The 16,264-nt window shown below is 30.3% G+C and overlaps 1 protein-coding gene across 3 annotated transcripts; it reads left to right on the top strand.

The window, feature by feature from the left end:
* Window positions 1-2,382: 2,382 nt before the first annotated feature.
* On the top strand, window positions 2,383-14,571 carry LOC114745670 (protein DETOXIFICATION 43). 3 transcript variants are annotated; one of them, XM_028933834.1, is made up of 15 exons: window positions 2,383-2,590; window positions 6,203-6,243; window positions 8,935-9,138; window positions 9,416-9,537; window positions 9,698-10,000; window positions 10,627-10,823; window positions 11,151-11,286; window positions 11,693-11,789; window positions 12,009-12,109; window positions 12,203-12,366; window positions 12,497-12,568; window positions 12,667-12,783; window positions 12,943-13,038; window positions 13,171-13,292; window positions 14,252-14,571. In XM_028933834.1, the coding sequence occupies exons 3-15, from the start codon at window positions 9,035-9,037 to the stop codon at window positions 14,292-14,294; spliced, it is 1,674 nt and encodes a 557-aa protein (XP_028789667.1). In that variant the 5' UTR covers window positions 2,383-2,590; window positions 6,203-6,243; window positions 8,935-9,034; the 3' UTR covers window positions 14,295-14,571. The 3 variants fall into 3 exon arrangements, with proteins under 3 accessions (XP_028789667.1, XP_028789668.1, XP_028789669.1); XM_028933835.1 differs by having other exon boundaries at window positions 8,918-9,138; XM_028933836.1 differs by lacking the exon at window positions 6,203-6,243.
* The last annotated feature ends 1,693 nt before the right edge of the window (window positions 14,572-16,264 follow it).

The following is a 16,264-nucleotide window of genomic DNA, read 5'->3' as shown; positions in this document are numbered from 1 at the left end:
TATAAACTGCTTTTCTTTAAAAAAAAAAAAAACAGACTTTGCGTGCGTTAATGAAAAATCCACATCAATTATGGAATATTTTAATAAAGGCAAAAGCAAGCAAGCTCGTGCCTGCCACGCGAAAGTTGACGGTAGGCTTTTAATTTGGTGGATATTATGTAATGTACTTTATAAATTCATTTTATATATAATTTCGCGATCAGATATTATTATTATTATTTTCTGGCTTTTCATAAGAAAAGACATGTCAGATGATAATGGCAACATGTTGGCAAACAAAACAAAACAAAACAATGGTAACGGCAATTTGAAGTACAGTTGAACGCGTCTCCTCTTCTTTTTATATAATCAAAGAAACATCTTCGATTCTGCTTCTTCCACTCCTATCTTTTTTTCGTGTGTAAATTTTATTTTTCGTTTGATTTAATATTTTGTTTTTATAAATTAATTTGTAATGATCAATTATATATATATCTGGATCAAATAATTTTATCAAAAGCACACTAATGATTGTGAGGAGTGTTAATGGTTCGACAAATAGGTAGTCTCTTGTTTATAAACTAATAATAATATTAATGATATGTGCTGATATGTACAAAATGAAGCTAATCTTTTTCCAAGAATAATCAACCATATCCTCAAGATATATTATCTATTTTTATTTTTTATTATATGTTATATCCTCTCCTTAACATAAGAATTAAATAACTAATTTACAAATATTAAATAAATTAGTTAAGCTAATTATTTATAATAAATGTGTTATTTTTTCTAAAAATATCTTTGTTAATAATGTGCGTTACTTCTTTTATCTCTTATTCTAAGAAACAACTATAAAAAAAAAATCACACAGTTGAAAATGTTAATTAAATTTAGTTGAAAATGATAGATGTATAAGATATATATATATATATATATATACATATTTTTCTAATTATACCCCGTTTGTAAAGAGAGCATATGAGAAATAATAAATGAAAATTTATTGTAGAGAGAATAGGGGGCATATATTTAATGGAGGTAAAAGTGAAACATTAATTTAAAATTTCATACAAAGAGAATTTGTTTCTTATATATTAGAGACATCACTATGAATGAAATTGTTTCTTACAAAAACAGACTGAAGGAGTAAAATAAAAACTATTTAACATATATAATCATCATATGACTATTTTGGCAAAAAATGAAAGAAAAAGAAATGAATTGATGTTTTATATTTATAATTAAATTAAATCTCTAACTAATTTTTCTATTTAGGATGGGAGGTGGTGCGTGAATGTATGCGCACGCTTTGAATAGTGATTCAGCATTTGGGTTAATTAATTTATAATATATTGATCTCCGGTCACCCCTATGGCAATAATCAAGCCGGGACATAATTTTAAAAAAAAACGTATAAAAATGTTATTATTTATTATGGAGAGAGATCAGAAGAAAAGAGGGAACAAGCCAATACATAGGATAGCTAAAGCAATGAATTTAACCAATAATATTTAAATACTTATAAAGTACTATAACTTATAAAAATGACCGTGTTAATAATTGTAACATATATATAGAAATATTAATGAACACGTAGGTTTTTGCAAGACACAAATATTGACGTCGACGTGGAATTGTTAGATAGATATTAAACGAGTGGCAAATATAGATATAGATATATATATATATATATATATATATATATATATAGCTAAAGAAGTGAGCTTACACGTTGAAACCACAAAAATTAGGTCAGATTGCACCACAAGAAAGTTTCATTATAATATCATCATGGATGATCTTTTGAAATGAACTTTACGTAAATCAAACAAAGAGAAAGACACATAATTTAAAAAGAAATGAGATTTACTTTTATTGTGTGGATCTCATAATATATACATATATACTTTTTCTTCCCCCTCTTTAATTTCTTTCCATTACTTATTCACCTCAAATAACTTGAGGCAAGAATACTCCTAACTATGCGACGTGGGGCCTTCTAGATATATATAATGGAATTCTTACGTAGTCCACAACACCACAACTTTTGAACTCGCCAAGAAAAGCTATTATAACAGTAGAACTATATATATAAATATATATAAATATATTATAATTCATGTATGTTTACAGCTAGTTAGCTGGCTTATCACTACTCTTTGGTGGTGGACATATGAATCTTTAGAGAAAGTAGTTTTCACTAAATGACAACCTCTAAAAGAGAGAAAAAGCTTTAGATGAATGCCATTTATTGAAGTTTTACATAAACCAGCAAAGATATATAAGAGAATAACTACATGTTTTTTGTATCTATAATACATATAGTATATATATTTATTGATTAATTTAATTACTTGTCCTGTCCGCCATCTTCATTTTCTTTGCAATTATATACTCCCCCCCCCCCCTCTCTCTCTGTGAACGCAGGAAGAGAGAAGGGGGAGTTGGGTCAGGGGGCAAAAGTAGAAGATTGAAGGATTATTTCTATGGTTGTGAGTGAGTTTGTGCATAGAGGAATTGTGAGTGTGTGTGTCTGTTGAAGGAACTGAGGAAGAGGGTTCAAGTTCTTCGGACCCTGATGAGATCTCTATCATACTGTGGAAACCAGGTACGCAACCTAATTTCCATATGTGTGCGTGATGGCCAGACCCAGATTAGCTTTGATTAATTATTCTTATTTATCAGCTGTCTAATTTAATTTATGTTCTTAATTTCATTGTGAGATTTTCATTCAATAAATATAGCTTCTTCCACGACTTATAGCTATTTCTTTTTTGCTGCTAGTACATAAAATGTGTGACCAAATTGTGCTCATCTTTTTAACGTCTAAATTTTATAGAAATATTGGAGAATTTTCAATAAAAAATTTAATTTAATCAAAACAAAGTGATACACATTAAAACTCAACGATGTATATGAAAAATTACCGAAAGAATATAAAAATTGACATGAAATTAAAAAAATTATATTGTTCATAACTTGTCAACAGTTCAACTGCCAATATATTTTAGTGATATTAAATATTTTTCTTAGTTTTTTTCACTCAGTAGTTTAATATAAAATTTATAATCAAGTTAATCACCATGCTTAATGTGAAATGACATTAAGCTAATAATAGCAATTGATATTATAACAGGAATGGTGTTATTGTAGTCTTATTATTTGGAAAAACCATTTTGCAAGTACGTATAGTTTCTTTAATTTTTTAATTTGGTACCTCTACATTTTTTCTTGTTAATTAAAACACTCTAATTTTACTCTGTTAATACCGTTATTGGTAACTTTGCTCTATTAGTATTGTTAGCCTATGTTCAAAAGCTAATTATACTAAAAGAGCAAAATTATAGTGTTTATTTAGGAGAGAAAAATACACAAGTACCAAATTAAAAATTAAGAAAAACTATAAATACCTGCAAAATGTTTTTCCTTTTTATTTTATACCTCATCCAGTTCTTATTAGAAGTTTTAAATAACTAATTCACGAATAATGAATAATTAATTAAAAACAATTAATAAGTTAGAAATATATTTTTATTTTAAAATGCCTTATAATAAATAAAAAAAAGAATGAAAGAGATATGTGAAAAAATGTGATAAGAGAGATTATGACAAAGAGACAGAATAAATAATTAAGAGCAAAGTTGAAAAAAAATACATTAAATGTTTAGATAAACCTAAATTAGAACTTATAAAATGAATCAAACTCCTTCATAAATTTAAAGTTTATAAATAAGACGTGAGAGAGTATTAAATATTGTTATTAATATATGCGTCCAAAAAAACCAAAACAATAATTGATATTGATGATTGTAGCTTGTGATCTGGGCAACACTGGCAATATTATGGTACTAGAAGAGATTCCAAATGAATTGTTTCTTCCTACTTTCTTGTTTTCCACCTTCAACTAATTAATGATCATATGAATTTTAATAATAACTCAATAATTAGTGAAGCGTAATCATATCCTTTATATATTATTTTTGTGTCGTTAATCAATATAATTATTAAAATAATATATCTAATAAAAAGTAACTTTCGAGGTCACCATTAAAAGTTTTAGCACCAAGTATTGTTTTAGTTTATCAACAAGCAAGGGAAGAAGTTTAAAATTCTCGTAGCAATCCCAAGATATTTGTCACTAATGATCACTTTTTGTTTGATCTAATTAAACTATTTCCATGTAGAACAATTACATTTATATATAATCACAACTTTTTGTGGTGAGTGGTGACTCATATAATAAATAAAATTATATTTTTCACCATGATTTTCACAGTTTCTATGTAAGTAATGCAACTCATCTTCACATTGTCCATTATAATTTAAATTTTATGTAAAATAGTCAAATTATTTATAATACATGTTTTATTTGAGAAAATGAAGTGGAAGAAATTTTTTACTTTTGTAAAGAAACCAAATTCTGTTTGATATCTTAAAAAATTTTAATTTAAATATAGGTATAATACTAATATAAATTTGAAAATTATTGAAACATTTATAGAAAAATTTAAATCTAACAAGATATAATTTTGAATCGTAATTTTTAAATAATAAATTAAATAAATCAATTAAAATAGTAAAGAAGGGATGATTTAATTTTCTTTTCGCGCTGAAATATATGAGGGGAATGCGTTTTTAGTTAACTTTTTCCCTATACATGAAGGGGGGATTAAATAATCCTTGACCTCTATTCTAATCTCACCTCTCTCTTTTTTTTGGGGGGGGGGGGTTTGGGGGGCCACGTAATCTTTTATCACTTGAGTGAGACCCATACAATCGTTTTTAAAAAAAAAAAAAGCCACAAAAGAAAAGAAAAGGCATAATTATTGTTTATAGTTCCAATCTTCTTGATATAGAGTTTTGAAATTAATGACATTGACTATACATCTGCTCCTTCCTGATATAAGTCACTTTTAGAAAAATAACTTGATACAAAAATATAAATTATTTGGAGAGTAATTAATCCTTATTTTTGTTTCCATAATTAATATTTAAATGTACCGATTATATTTTTATTTTTATTTTCTACAACCTCACTTATTATAGACAAAGTTGGAAAACATTTCAATTTAGGACATACTTAATCAGTTAAATTTACCCATTATATTTTTCTCTGTTTTTAACAACCTCATTCATTATGGATAAAGTTGGAAAACATTTCAATTTAGGACATACTTAATGAGTTAACTACGGTTTTTTCATATTGATAAATTAATTAAAGTGATTTATGCTGTGAATTAGATGGAGTACATATATTTCTGTTAAATTAAACTGTGGTTAAAGCTGTTCCCCCACGGTTGGGCCCGACCCTCACAGTAGGTGGAGTTTAATCGCACATCATAGAGAAGTGTGTATGTGGAGATGATGATGATGATGATATGTAGAAATTATTTGCATAATTTTAGTTTAATTTATATGTATAAATATTATGTACAATTGAATCCAGATTCGTTGATGCTTAAATCTTCCGTTCTACACTCGACCCTCATTACAACAAAGTTCGGTAATAACCACAGCAAATTTAAACTTTACCCTAAGAACATTATTATACTAAAACACACATGGCTATATTACATAACTATATTTTCTAATTAAGAAAATAAAAGATGAAGATGGACATGTGTTTTTCAAGAACAAACCTTAGGCGAGGAAATTAAAGAATATCCCAATGTATGTGATATATATATATATATATATATATATATATTAGCTCAATGATGACAATAACGTTGTAGACCCGGTAGTTACATGTTTCCATGTGAAGCATAAAAATATTCAAATCTGTATAATTATTTGGTAGTATTATTGCAACAGATGGTTGATTGGTTGTCACCAACCAAAAATATTATTTATATGTATTTATATATTCATTCACTTTCTGTTCATTTTGCCCTTTGAGATCTCTCTCACGCAACATAACCTTTTAGGAATTAGGGAGCCAAAATAGAAATAAATAAAAGCATTTCAACAATAACCCTAATTCATTAGATAGCCAAAATAAAATAAAACAAATAAATTTGAAAAATCCAGTGACATAGTTGAGTTATTTAAATAAAAAATTTTAAAAAAATTAACCACTTAGTTAGAACTCTGATAGCCCAAATAGGAAGAAAACAAATGCAGAATCATATTATTGGTCCAATATTGCTTTCTGTTATTATAATGTTACATTACACTGCTCAAACCGTTGTTTCATGAAGACAAAAATTGAATCTTTCAGGAGAAGTTCTAAAATTGGAAGATTTCTTCCTTTTTATTTTGGTAAGCCTCTAATTATTTGTTTGCTCTCAATTTTGTTACTTCTTTATTGTTGTTGTTGTCATTATTATTATTAAGTCCTTCCTTCATATCTATACATTAGACTGTGATTGGGATTCAGACCTTTCTCTTGCTCTTGTAAAACCACTGTTGGTTCAAAGATTATTAGGAAAAAAAGTATTCATAAAAATTAAAGAACCAAAATAAAATTGTGTAAAATTAAAAGACCAAAGACAACTTTTATCAATTTTTTAATTTATTTGGCTATACTCCTTCGGTTCTTAATGTAGGACCTAATTATTGAGTTAATCTTAGTCATAAATATAAGATATATTTTTCATATTTATTAATTTTTAATAAATTATCCTTATTAATATTTCCTCGACCATAATCACGTAAAAATGAAAAAGAGAATATTAAGAAAGATAATTATGATGTTTTAAAAAAAACATATTATATTTCTTATAATAAACTAATTACCTAATTTTATTAATCTAATCAAATTAGTTAAATAGGTCTGATATTAAAGATTGAAGGAGTATTATTTTTGCTCTCTACATTGACACAGAGGTTTTGGATGAAGTCGTGCTATAACTTTCCTGATTTAGATGGATTGCCCAAAATGACTAGCCTTTTAGAACTTCGATAGCCAAAATAGAAAGCAATAAATCCGTAGAATCTTGATGGGTCTAATTGCTTCTGCTATAATGTAACACTGCATAGAAGCCGTCTCCCATAAAGACAAATTCGAATCTTTCAGGAGATCGATGAAGCTGCAAATCTGAGAATAATATTATCGGTTTTCTATTTCCTCTTTTCCTTAGCCTTTCATTAATTATATGCTTGCTCTCAGTACGTTTTTATATTGGATTCAAATCACTATATATATATATATATGCATGTGGAGATCAAATTAGGTAAATTATATATTACTACATAATTATGTATGTGCTTATGTCTCTGCCTTATTGTGTGTGTGTAGATATACATACATATATATATATTGGAAGTTATAATCAAGACCTGCACCAGTTAAAACTCCTAGCCGTGAAATTCAAATCAGGGGTTCATATCGATTTTAACGTTTTGTGTGGCCAAACATATTCAAATAATATAAATAAATTATGGAGTTGTGCATCGAACACCATTAATATAGGTTTATCTCTGCGTGGCTCCATATGTAGTTGTTGGACATCACAGTTCATCAATCGAACCCTTCCAATATTTCAGTATCAGGATGCAACTGGGGAAAATTTATTTGTGTGTGTCACAGACACACACACACACACAGACGCATGCATTATTTAAAAAAAGTATTTTTGGGTTTTTTTGCACTCTTTTGGATTTCCTTTAAAAGACAACATGTGTGTGTGTTTGGTTTGTTTTGGGGACATGATCATTATATTTAAAAAATATTTTTAATTTTTCTTATGTTTTGAGCATCCCCATGTCCCGTTGGGTAATCTTCTGTTCATGCATGGATCCTTTGATTCTTTAATTTATGTCTCCGTCAAAGCAAGTATATATAGGGTATGTTTGGAATAGTTTGTAAGTAGTTTTTCAATCATGATTTATGAAATACGAGGTAAATATATAAAAAGCGTTTTGTTTCGATTTACGTAAAACGTGTTTATAAGTAATTTTAATAGTAATGACAAACAGGGCAATGGTTGATACCAATTCGACAAGTGTAATGTTTAAATCCTTTTTTATTAGATGATAATTTTATCAAAACTTGAGTTTGCATTGGATACATCAATATTTCAAGTCGAGATTCAACTTAGGAAAACACCAAACATAAAGTTTTGTCTCCTAGCTTCATAAAACGAGCCGGATTTTCCTGATATAATTAGTAGATAGCTAGTAAATTAGGAACTTATGAAAAATATACCCTAAATTGTCCTGTTCTTTATTAAGTCCCCAAATTGTTCCCGCACTGAAAGAATTTGATATTGGCTTTCTTATGAACTCCTTAGTTGCCATTTCTATCTTTACTATATTTTTCTAACGTTACTCCTATTAAAAATATGTGAGAGATTGTTAGAAAGCGTAATAAATTTCATTATTTTTTCTAACACAGATTTGAATATGGGCAAAGTCGAAAATCCCTTTTTATTTTCATATAGAGTTAATAGTTTAACAATCTCTCATTAGTTAAGGCCAAAAATATAATCTCTCATTAGTTATAGCGAGATGCTTAGAGCCCCCAAAAAGGCATTGCATGCTTGGGGAGATCCTCATAGACCTTCTACTTCTCTGGTTTCATATGTACATGGCTCTTTTTTAAAACCAACTAATTTTTCATACTAATATATGTTTTCCTCCGAATTAAAATAAAATCTAAATCTAAAGTATATGCATATAATAATACCTTTAATTTTTAATTTTTACTTCACTATGAAGCAACTTATTATTCTGTACGTGCTGCCATCAGGGCTTCTCAGAGCTGAGGAAGGTTTTAACTAGCTAGTTAATTAATTAAAAGCATGACATGGACAATATCTTTTGTTATTATTCCCTGTCTCTAGCTCGTGATAATAATCAACTAATATTTAGCTCTTCAATATCTGCAATAAATTTATTATATTATGTGTTCCATCAAATGCATTCATCTTTCAATATTTATTTTGCAGCTGCATGATGATGCGTGAACCTCCATTTCTAACCCTTATAAAAGCTCGGAACTCTCTGCAGATCGCTTAGCTTTGTCTCTTGTCTCCTTTACCTGAGAGATCTGAAACAAGTTTCCACTTGGATTTGATTCTGGAGGTTCTCTGCGATTTAGCTGTTCTCGATGAATCTTATGGCAGACAATCATGGAAGTTTTGTGCATGAACCAGCAGATAATAATAAGAACAAATGGAAGATTCCTCTCCTTGTTTTCTTCAACGATGCAAGGTACATAATAGTTACACCTTCCTACTATATATATAGAGATTGTATCATCCTCATTCCACTGTTTGGTCAAGAACTGTTCTTGTACAAACAACTTATCGCCATGTCCACATCTGTCTGCCTTTAGATTGATTGATAGATTCATCTTTTTCGTCACCTACGTTACATTGTGTCTCTGTGTGTGTGTGTGTGTAACAGAAGTAGCAGTAACCAATTATTTATGTTGGTGGGGGCTTGTTTTGATGTGTTTGAGGATAATGGATTAACGTTGTGGGTGCAGAAAAGTGTTCAAGATGGATTCAATTGGTCGGGAGTTACTGGGAATTGCATTTCCAGCTGCTTTGGCCGTGGCTGCCGACCCCATTGCTTCTCTTATCGACACTGCTTTCATAGGTCACTTAGGTACGTGCCTAAGCTTCATCAAAATCAAATACAATTTCTTAATTATATCCTTTAGTCTAATAAATTTCTAAACATCGATCTGGCTCCTTAAACATAATTTCCCCTACGAATCGTCTAACTTGATATTTCTTGGTGATTGATGGTTAATATTATTAAATAGGACCTGTGGAACTTGCCGCTGCTGGAGTGTCCATAACACTGTTCAACCAAGCTTCAAGGATCACCATCTTCCCCCTGGTCAGTATCACTACTTCGTTTGTAGCAGAGGAAGATACTCTCAAGAAAATCAGTGGAACTAAAATAGCACAAGACCAATCCAACGACAGTCGTTTTAAGAAGCCAACAAAAGAAAGTGTCGTAGATGATGAGGCCAACAACATTATGCTTCCCGACATTGAAAATGTTGAAGCCAGAGATTCTTCGACCAAACCCTCTGATGTGTGTGACCATGCTGATACACATGGTACGTACTTTCCTTTGTCTTTCTTTGTGTACGTGTGTGGTCTGAGATAGATCAATTCAGTTTGATTTATCTATCTTTCATAAATATATGAATGAAGAACCAATCTAAGAACTCTTTTAGTTTATTACACACCCAAGAAAAAGTCAATGAAAGAGTTTTAAAGTTTCAGTCAAAGCTTGGCGATCGTTTTCTAGCTGAATTCATCTTTCTGTGTACATTCATTAGTTTATGCATGCATATGAATGTCCGCAGTGAGAGTTTGTACCTTGATCCGTTGCTGATACTGAATACCAAATACTTCTCTGATGATTAAATTTATAAGTTTTTTTCACAACATGTTTCACCTAGATAAAAAAAAAAAAAACTTTAAACTTTATTTACTCTACTTTAAAATCTAAAAATTTCCAATTTTACTCTTATTATAAATAGAACCGAAAAATCGCCTCTCTCTCTCTCTCATAAATAGGATTAGTGGAATAATCGTTATACATGAAAAAAAAAAAAAGGAACAATGCTCATATCCACGTATGGATAGCTAATAAATATGTCAAAATACTCAATTATCGAGTGAAATCTTATGAATAATTTTATTTAGTCTCTTTAATAAGTTTATATTTCATTCTCAGATACCAAGACAAACGCAACCAAGAATATCAGTATGAGGAAGAGTCTATTTAGTGGTTGTAAGAATGAGAGCAAGAAGAGGAAACAGATAGCTTCAGCATCAACAGCATTAATATTTGGGACAATTCTAGGCCTCATCCAAGCATCACTCCTTATATTTGCTGCAAAACCTCTTTTACGTCTTATGGGTGCCAAACCAGTAAGTGTCTTGTTTTTTATATTTTCATCGTTAGCTACATATATAAATGATATATTGATTTTAGTGAGATAAAAAAAAAAGATTGGGAGAATGACAAAAAAAGAAGCTGAAAATTTGTAAATACCTAATAAGGAATGTCAACAAAAATTTATTGTCATTTGTAAATTTAGTATTGTCAACACTAAGTAAAGTCTTGTCACTAAACCTGATTTGGGATTTGGTAATTTCATTTTTTTTTTTGTCATTCTCCCAAAAAGATTTGTGTAAGCTAATTTTTCAATATATATATGTGTGTGATAAGGTAATATAATGATTTGTACTTTTTAGGGTTCTCCTATGTTGATTCTTGCGCAAAAGTATTTGAAACTGAGAGCACTGGGTTCTCCTGCTGTCCTTTTAGCTTTGTCCATGCAAGGGATCTTCCGAGGCTTCAAGGACACCACAACTCCCTTATATGTTATTGGTAGGTACCATTTTTTTTTTTTTGAAAACCAATTATCTTGTTTGTTTTAGTTAAGGGAGTTTGTTTTAGTCTTAAATGTAATACATCAATATATTTTGCCTCTAATATTTATTAACCCCTCCTTATGTACATATTTCATAATTAATTTAACATGTTTTGTTTAAAGTATTTATTTTTTTCACTTGGAATAACTAATTAACAATGAAAATTTATGATAAATTAAACAAACACCTCAAACTGATCATAATTTTTAAAAAGAAGGATTTGAGTCATGTAAATTAAATGTGAACAAGGGGGGCAAATCCGTATGGTAATTTTAATCAAAAGCTTAAATATGAATTAGAAAACGTTCAACTTTTTGCCTCTAACTAATTTGATTCATTTGTACGTTTTGATTTTTATTTAGTGTCCGGGTATGCCGTAAATGTGGCATTGGATCCACTCCTCATATTTTACTGCAAGTTAGGCCTCAAAGGAGCAGCCATTGCACATGTCATCTCACAGTAAGCCTCACTTAGTCCTCTCTCCCCCTCTCCCGCTCTCTCCCCTAATAATATATTACTCCTCCAATCCTAAATATAAAGCCCCTTTTGTAGTTTAATTTACACTATAAAATGGATTTTATATTTAGAACTGGAGGAATATTGTCTTACTCCAACAAAGAAATTATTTTTCATATGTTTATTACAAATCGGTGATCCTTAATTAATTCCTTCCTTCAGGTACTTGATGGCACTGGCTCTGTTGTTGATATTACTGAGAAGAGTAGAGCTCTTGCCTCCAAGTATTAAGGATTTGCAGATTTTCCGCTTTCTTAAAAATGGTAAGAATGTTACATCAATTAAATAATATTATTGTTTTTCATATTTGAGACATAAAAAAATGAATTGAAATATGTGTGGATGATCATCATCAGGAGGGTTGTTGATGTTAAAAGTAATAGCAGTAACATTCTGTGTGACGTTTGCGGCATCACTAGCAACAAGGTTGGGTACAATTCCCATGGCTGCTTTCCAAACATGCCAACAAGTTTGGATCACCACTTCCCTTCTTGCTGATGGCTTGGCCGTTGCTATTCAGGTAACCAAACAAGCCTTTCACTTCCTTTGACATAGTCCTTAGTTATTGTAAAATTTAAGATTTTTCTTGATTTCGATAAAACATGTTGGTAACGTCTTATGAATATCTACTTATGGGTGAGTGATGACAGGCAGTTCTAGCATGTTCGTTTGCTGAGAAAGACTATGTGAAGACCAAAGCAGCAGCCACAAGAGTACTTCAAGTAAGTATAGTAATAATGCTTTTTGAAGAGTTGTATAATTAAGAGTTAATAATTGATTAATTGATTAAATATAGTGGGATTAATATATAATTATGCAGATGACTTTTGTAATGGGAGTAGGGCTGTCTCTCGTAGTAGGCATTGGTTTGTACTTTGGAGCTGTCGTCTTCTCCAAAACCCCTTCGGTTCTCCAACTCATCAGATTAGGCCTCCCTGTATGTTTCTTATATCACACACACACACACACACACACACACACACACACACACACACACACACACACACACACACCATCTCAACTTTATTTAACGTTATTAAACTTTGTGTCTCTGTGTGTGTGGAGAATAAATGTTGTGCTGAACTGAATGGAACAGTTTGTGGCAGCAACACAACCTATCAATGCATTGGCGTTTGTGTTTGATGGAGTCAACTATGGAGCATCGGATTTTACATATGCAGCGACTTCTTTGGCAAGTTCCACGTACCCTTATTTAATTATTTACTATCTTAATCATACCAAAATAATCAAAGTTATAAGCAAAATATGTATATTATAATATTAATGAAAGTACGATGATGTTGTTTAATTGTTGGATGAACAGGTGTTGGTTTCAATTGTGAGCGTGGGAATAGAATACGCGATGTATAAGATGAAAGGGTTCGTTGGGATATGGATTGCTTTGAGCATATATATGGCTCTTCGCATGCTGGCTGGTGTTTGGAGGTTTGTATTATTGTTTTCCCCTCCCCAATACTTGCACATCAATTACTTACTACCCATCTCAGTATGCTAAACATAGGAGTTTATAACTAATTTATAAACATTAAAAAATTAATTAAAAAAAGAGTATGTTGATTTTTTAAGATACCCTTCTTTAATTATTCAAATTGGAAGCTGACCCTGCTAACAGGGGCCCCCCATAATTAATGGTAATATTTTAGAAAGGTTATACTCAATTAATAAATGTGGGATCAAATCAAGCCCCTCAACTGGCTTGCACTTATAAAAGTGTAGAGGTGTGCAAAAACCTAGTGGTCCAACCCAATACAGGATGTTCCGGTCTGATTCAGTATAGTTCAAATAAGCTATATAATGAAATTGGACCAAACCAAATCAAATCGGTTGGTCAAGCCAGACTGGGTTCTAGACCAAGTGATCAAACCATCCAGCTATAATGGTCTAGTCCAGCTGGGTGATTTTTTTATTTGTCAATAATTTATAACTTAGATGTTATCCATAATTGTTTTAAATGTGGTTAGAGATTTATATATATATATATATATATTTATGATTAAGTTTTAATATTTTAGGATAAGTTTTACATGATTATATGCATGTTTTATAAATTGTCCTAATTGTATTTGTTATGTTAAAATCTTACCTCCCATAAAAGGAAAAAAAGACAAAAGAAAAATTAGGGTTTTAGACTACATAGACTAGTTCATCAATCTGGCGGATCAAGTTTAGTCCAACCCAATCTCGAGTTGCTATTAAATTGGACCAAACCGCAAAATGTCAAATCTAGTCTGGCCAAAAATCAAACCAAAATTTGAGTTAGGCTTTGGCCTGATTTGGTTTATCTATTATGCAACCCTACTTATTTGCTTGGCCTTTGTAAATGTACTAATTAAATTAAGATATTTGTGATGTTTAATTAAAGTACTTTTAACTTGAACTTGCAGGATGGGAACGGGAACAGGACCTTGGCGTTTCCTTAAACAATGATGATTGTCTAGATTAATAATGTAGGCCGTATCATGGATACAAAAACTGTGACGCAAGTTGATTACATGCCATGCACCACACACATAATATCTTGCCCTCTTCCCCGGTTTAACAAGATGATGATGATGAAAACCGGTAATTAAATTGGTCGAGACTCGGGATAGTAGTTTTCAAAATTATTGATCTTATCGTGATCAAATAGATTATGTGTTTCTTTTCAGATAAAACACTTGGCAAATCTCTTAATTAACTTGAATGTTGTATAAATATCACTGACCAAAACAAATAGATTCAGGACACCAAAATTGAAGCCCTAGTATTTAGGAGATTCTTGGAAAAATAAGGGTTATGGATTTCATCATTTTTAATTTGAATTCTTTCTCAAATTTATATACAACTTATATTCACAAACGTATATTACGGATAAATTAAAGTAATAAAAAAATAATGTAAAATTTATTGACTGATCCATCCCAAAAAACAAAGAAGCTCGTTGAAAAATTTATTTCATTACACTTTTTTTTAACCACACTTTCATCAATCAATAATTATAATTAAAAAAGCTAAAAAAAAATAGTTTGAGTACATTCCAAAATAACAAGTATTTTGAAATTTGAACTAGATAGAGTTTCACTATTTCAAAATCCAAAGGAAGATCTAAACAAGCATATGAACAAATTAAAGAAGTTATTTTACAATTTGAATAAGAGTAGTGTTATAGCTATACAATGAGCATAAAACCACAAAAACGTAGCAAAAATAAAATAACAAATTACTACTGAAAAAGAGTCTTTTAATAATTAATGATGGTTACAGCCGACCTTTTGATTTAATTTAGTCAAAAGGAGCATATGCCCTACATTTGGCCTTCAAATTCAAACACTAGCTGGCGGAAGCTAATAAGGCTACTATTTCTGATCACCTTATCCCCAATAAATTAAAAGCTCAACTATCCCAATTTCTTCAAATTATTATAATTTACGCAGTAGAATTCCAAATTATTAACCCTATTAGAAAATTGGAATAGTTGAGCTTTTAATTTAGCGAACAGATTGTCACACCACACACGAAGCAAATAGTTCCTCTGATCCGATTCTTTATGTCAGATAATATAATATAAATAACCCCATTGTATAAATAGAAATGAAAAAATATTGGTTAAAATTTCAAACATCTTTTAAGTGTATCTTATAGATAGAATCATGCCTATCACAAAAACTGTATGCAACACCTAACTTTTATTTATTAATAGGGTGAATATCATGTCCGTGGATCACTAAATGCCAGGTTTCTATTTTGGAAAAAATTAGGAAATTTTTTTAAAACATAACATAAATCACTTGATAGCAGAATTCCAATGCAAGATGGAGCCTGTGATTAACGTTTGAATTTGCTGTTTGAGATTATAAAAACTTTTTTAGAAAATTCTGACAAATGATCCACCAAACCCTAACTTTAAACATGCTTACTCTCATCTAAATTGATTTCATGCGTAGAAATCCTATAATATAATACTAAAATATCACAGTAAGCTAGATCGATAGCACTTATCTGCACCAGGCAAGACTTTACCTCCTTATGGAGGATACAAAATAGTATTTACAACAGACAAGTAATTATAACTTGCCCTATAGCATAGGCATAGATATAAACAGAAGTATTATAAGTATACACTATTAATCATATACAAAATACAGTAGGCATTCCTGCTCTTCAACTAGCCCACCTGATTATAACTCCACTTCTTTTTCCTTGGAATTGCTTGCCCTGGCTATATATTATAGGAAGGGAGGGTGAGATTCAAATGAATTCCCATAGTAGTAATTTCCAACAAATAAAGCATGCAAAACAAACCAAAGTGGAATATAACCTTGCAACTAATGCAATTAAGCATTTATGCACAAGGATAGATAGGCAAGCTAAATAAATAATAGGCAAATAATTGGCAGATACTGACCCATATCTATCAA

The sequence above is a fragment of the Neltuma alba genome, unplaced genomic scaffold, assembly GCF_004799145.2.
Source record: "Neltuma alba isolate B1F8T4 unplaced genomic scaffold, ASM479914v2 tig00004747_pilon, whole genome shotgun sequence".
In the NCBI taxonomy this organism is placed as follows: Eukaryota; Viridiplantae; Streptophyta; class Magnoliopsida; order Fabales; family Fabaceae; genus Neltuma; species Neltuma alba.
Note: the sequence above shows the minus strand (reverse complement) of the source record. Positions and strands in the feature narration are given on the sequence as shown.